A 5,075-nucleotide genomic window follows, 5' to 3' on the forward strand; every position below is an offset into this window, starting at 1 on the left:
GTCCGGTGTGAATGAATCAAAATTATACCTTTTTCTTGTCAGATGGGCAAAAATATATTTTTTGGAGTACCACAGAATTTTAGTAATTAGTTTATGTGTGCCTTGAGATGAAAAAGGTTGAAAATGGCTGACATAGATATTCTCAAAGAAGTTTTAGCTTCATTAAGCACAATATATACAGAGGTGTCCAAGGAAAATAGCAAACAGTAAGTACTGCAGAAATAGATTTGTTCATGATCATTTTAAGGAGAGTCCAGAAGGAGGAGAGAGTTCTGTGAATTACAATCATCAGAGATTCCATCGCGGAGGGGTCGTCCTGAGCTCTACCTAGGAAGATACTCTAATCTGAAGAGTATTCATAACACCAAAAACTTGCTTAGCACTCCTATGTTCCTGATGCTAATTCACCTGCTACTCAAAACCACCCCACGTCATATATACCTTTCCACAGATGGGGAATTTAAGAAAGAGAACCAGCCCCAACCACTTTGACTCAAAGTTTAGGGCGCTAGACTGTGGACTGAAGGGTCCCAGGTTTTATTCTGAGTAAGGGCACATACATTGATGTGTCTCTTTCACATCCATATTTCCTTCTCTCTCTCTCTCTCTCTCTCTCTCTTAAGCAACTTGTCCAAGCTCAACAAACAAGTCAGTCTTGCAGCTGGGACTCGAATGCAGTCAGGTCAGCTCTTGGGCCAGATCTGGCTGCTGAGTTGTTGCCCTGACAGAGCAGAATGGCATGAGCAAGGACACAGATGTGACAGTGTGCTGTGCCTGCCAGAGCTAGCAATTGCCAGACTGTCAGGCAAGACAGGTTTATTTAGACACTTTGCTCTAGGCCAACGTGTGTTCATATGAAGAATCTCTGCGTTTAATTACATTGCAGATTCAGTTAACACATTCTATACCTGTCACTTCAGAAACTTCTCCCTGAAGCTACTGTAGTGCCGAAAAACAACCATATAAAAACTTCTTCATTATTATGTGTTCTTGTTAACTGATAAACAATAATCATTTCTTTTCTCATTTAGGTATTCCTTAGTTGGAACAAAAACTCTACATTGTGAACTCTCTGGAAATGATGTGGAATGGAGTGATGCTCCACCACATTGTGAAGGTAAGTACATTCTGTCTTTAGAATTTAGAGCAGCAGTTCTCAAACTTTTGGGCCTGGAGACCCCCGTATGCTTTACAATTAACCAAGAACCCACAGCGCTTTTCTGCAGGTGGGTTAGTGCTATTGATATTCCTTATATTGGGATTACAACAGAGAAGATTTTAAATAATTATTTGCTAATTCATTTTTAAGAACAATAAGTTCAATGCATGTTAACAAATGCAGCATAGTTTTGTCCTAAGATCAAACATTTCCAAAACAGTGGGAAGGGTGTCATTGCTTTACGTTTTTCTAATCCCTTCAGTACTGGCTTCAAGGAAGAGCTCCACACCTGCGGCTTATCAGACAGTCTCAGGCCATTGGAAAATGTCACTGTCCGCTCTCAGGGTGACAGTGAGAAAAGACAAAATCGTGGCATCCCTGAGAACCACTGACTCAGGAATGGATGTAGCATTTCTCAACTAGCACTGAGTCTTCCTAAGTCATAAGTTTATTTTCTCATTAAATTGTTAGCATCTCTTATGACTAGAAAAAACTTAACATGGCCTTACAGATACACACAAGTCTTTCATACAGGTATCTTCTATGGGTATTTAAGAAAATGGGTTTTATTCTAAAATTTCATTTTCTCTATTAATGGTTTGAATTGGGATAATACATTTCTTTCTATACATTTTTAAAATGTTTATTGAATTTGCTACTAGATGTAGAAATCATATGATAATGAACTATTGAAGGCAGTTCATAGGACACTACTAATGCCGTCTTAATCTTCTACTTTTTCTTTTGCCTTTCCTGTCCTTTTTTTTCTCTCTCTCTTTTTAAGAGGTTTGGTGTAATCCACCTAAACAAATACCAAATGGGAGATTCACCAACAGCCACAAGGATATATTTGAATATAATGAAGAAGTTATTTATAGTTGCAATCCTTCAAAGGGACCAGACGAATATTCACTTTTTGGAGAGAGCAGGCTTGTTTGTTCTGGGCTTAACCAATGGAGCCCTGATCCTCCTGAGTGTAAAGGTGATAACATTTCCATTTCTTTCCCTCCCATTTGCAAACAGTGTGGAAACTTTTACCAACTTTTAAATACTTTGGCCAACAAGAAAAAAAAAAAACAACAACAAAAACAGCCGTATATGCTTGTTCCTCCTGTTGTATTTGTTTCTAATCTATTTTTATGAGTGAACTAGAATAAAAATAATTCTACTTGCAGAGTTTCCCACTGTTCACCACGTATGTCCTTGACATTCCTGTTTATACATTGTTATTTACTATGTATACGCATGAGTTAAATTTTTTTGGCTAGAACGCATCAAAAAACATACACTGGCTTTAAGGAAGTTTTATCTCATAATACAAGAAGTTTGACAGTTCTGGCTAGCCAAAATGGTAGAATAAATTGTAAGACATTAACCCTCTCACCAATCAGATTGATAAAGTCTAGGCAAAGCATGCAGGCTTACATTGTTTAATTGTGCTTTGCTTTATTGCCCTTCACACATATTGAGTTGTATTTTGAGAATTGAATACCATAACCCAGCAAAACAACTGTAACCTTCTTTACTTCAGTACTCATTTATTGTTGTAGCCTGAAACAAACCTGAAATTACTCAGAGGTTTACCTATACTTAAAAAACAATGCCTAAGGCATTCGAGCATGACCAAAAGTAGAACATACTGGAAAGTATTTGACTCTTGAACAAAAGGAACCACTGAAAAACAGGAAAATATGTTCTCTTTTCAAGTGCATATGTAATAATTTTAGTACCATATTGGAGGCAATATGTTTAAATTTTTTAATTTCAAAAATTGAAATTATTTACAGTACAGTATCTTTACAATGGAATGAATGCAGAAATCAAAACAAAGATATCTATAAAATCCCAAAATATTTAAAAATTATGAAGACACCTCTAACTAACCCATGAATAAAAGAAGGATTCACAAGGGAAATTAGAACATGTTTTGAATTGAATGAATATGAATACACAATATATTGAAGCATCAAAATTTGCGAAATAGAGCAAAAACATTGCTTAGAAGAATATTCATAGCATGCAATACATACATTAGAACAAGAGAAAAATTTCAGCTCAAGAATATAAGCTTTCACTTAAAGGAACTAAAAAGGAAAAGCAAGTTGAATACAGAACAAGAAAGCAGAAAGAAATAATAAAGATAGAAATCAATAAAATTGAAAAAACATGTTGAGAGAATCATTGAAACCAACACCTGGTTCTTGGGGAAGATCAATAATATGTATAAACCTATAGCCAGTGTGACAAAAAAAAAGTAGAAGACACAAATTACCAACATCCAGAATGAAAAAGAGAACATCATTAAATATCCTGCAGACAACCCGGTCATCATGGCTCAGTGGTTGAGCATCCATCTATGAACCAGGAGGTTGCAGTTCAAGGACACACACCCAGGTTGCAGATTTGATCTCCAATGTGGGGCGTGCAGGAGATAACCTATCAATGATTCTCTCTCATCATTGACGTTTCTATATATCTCTTCCTCTCCCTTCCTCTCTGAAATATATATATGTCTATTTTTCGTTTGTCACCTCTCACATGTATCCCCTCTACGTCCCAACTGCCTTTTCCAGCTCATATGTTTCTAGCTGCCTATTCTAACAAAACTATTAAAACATTAGCAAGTAAAATCCTGTCATATTATGAAAATAAGAATACTATATCATAATCAAGTAAGATGTGTTCCATGAAAGCAAGGTTTTTTCAGATTTAAAAATTAATCAGTGTAATTTACCATACGAAGAGACTATAAAACAACAACAAAACATGATTCTCTTAATAAATGCAAAAAAATGCATTTGACAGAAAACTTCTTAGCAAACTAGAAATAGACGGGACCTAATTCTCTCAATCTGACAGAAGGTAGCTATGAGTATTGCACAGCTAACATGACACTTAATGATAAAATATTTATTTCCCAATAATCTAGGGATGAGACAGGGATGTCTACTTATCCTGCTCTATTAATCATCATATTGAAGGTCCTATTCAGTACAATAAGGCAAAATATAGAAATAGGCATACATATTGGAAAGGAAGAAATAAAATAGACTTTGTTCAATATGACATGATTGTGTGGAAAATGTGAAAGACTTTGCTAGTTACACTGGCAATAAACAATTAAAAATTTAAATTTTCAAAGTACCATTTACAACACCGAGCAATGCAAAGTATTTGCAAATGAATCTAACAACACATGTGCAATATTTGAATAGTTAAAACAAGGAAACTTTTTAAAAATTAAAGAAGGCATTTATAAATACAGAAAAATTCATCGCTAATGCATTTCAAGACTCAATATAATAAAGATGTCAATCCTCTATAACTGATGTATAGATGAGTATAATCCCAATAAATTTTCCCCCAGAAGTTTTTTAAGAAATTGACAAATTGTTTCTAAAATTTATTTGGAAAGACAAAAGAGTAAGAATAGTCAAAATGATTTTGGGAAACAATTAGAGGACTCTGGTGTCAAGACTTATTAGAAAGCATACTATTTAATGACTAGTCAAGACTGTGTGGTATGGGTAAAAGGATGGCCATAGAAAACAATGGACCAGAATAGAGGGTCTAGGGTAGAACCTTTCAAATGTCTCCAATTGATTTTAGCACACATGTACAAACAATTCCGTGGAAAATGGTAAAAGTACAGGCACAATTGAACATCAATATGCCATAAAAGGGAACCACAACCCTTATTAGCATATTCAAACATTTGCTAAAAATAGATCTTAGACTTGCCTTAAATTCAGAATTATAATAACACTTTTACCTGAAAAAGTAGAACATATTCATGAATCGGTCAAAGATTTCTTGTATACAAAACCATAATCCTTTAAAGAAAAACAAAGTTAACCAGTTGGAATTCTTAAAAACTCAAAGCTGCTGCTCTCAAAAGACATTGCTATAAGAGTCT

At 34.8% G+C, this 5,075-nt stretch overlaps 1 protein-coding gene across 1 annotated transcript in view; it reads left to right on the forward strand.

Moving 5' to 3' along the window:
* LOC106723853 (membrane cofactor protein-like) overlaps positions 1-5,075 on the forward strand; it is a 27,585-nt gene that overhangs the window by 11,997 nt on the left and 10,513 nt on the right. The window contains exons 4-5 of the mRNA XM_014528939.1: positions 1,032-1,117; positions 1,944-2,141. Coding sequence (XP_014384425.1) covers positions 1,032-1,117; positions 1,944-2,141 — 284 coding nt within the window. The remainder of the gene's footprint in view (positions 1-1,031; positions 1,118-1,943; positions 2,142-5,075) is intronic.

Source organism: Myotis brandtii, unplaced genomic scaffold (assembly GCF_000412655.1).
Source record: "Myotis brandtii unplaced genomic scaffold, ASM41265v1 scaffold661, whole genome shotgun sequence".
In the NCBI taxonomy this organism is placed as follows: domain Eukaryota; kingdom Metazoa; phylum Chordata; class Mammalia; order Chiroptera; family Vespertilionidae; genus Myotis; species Myotis brandtii.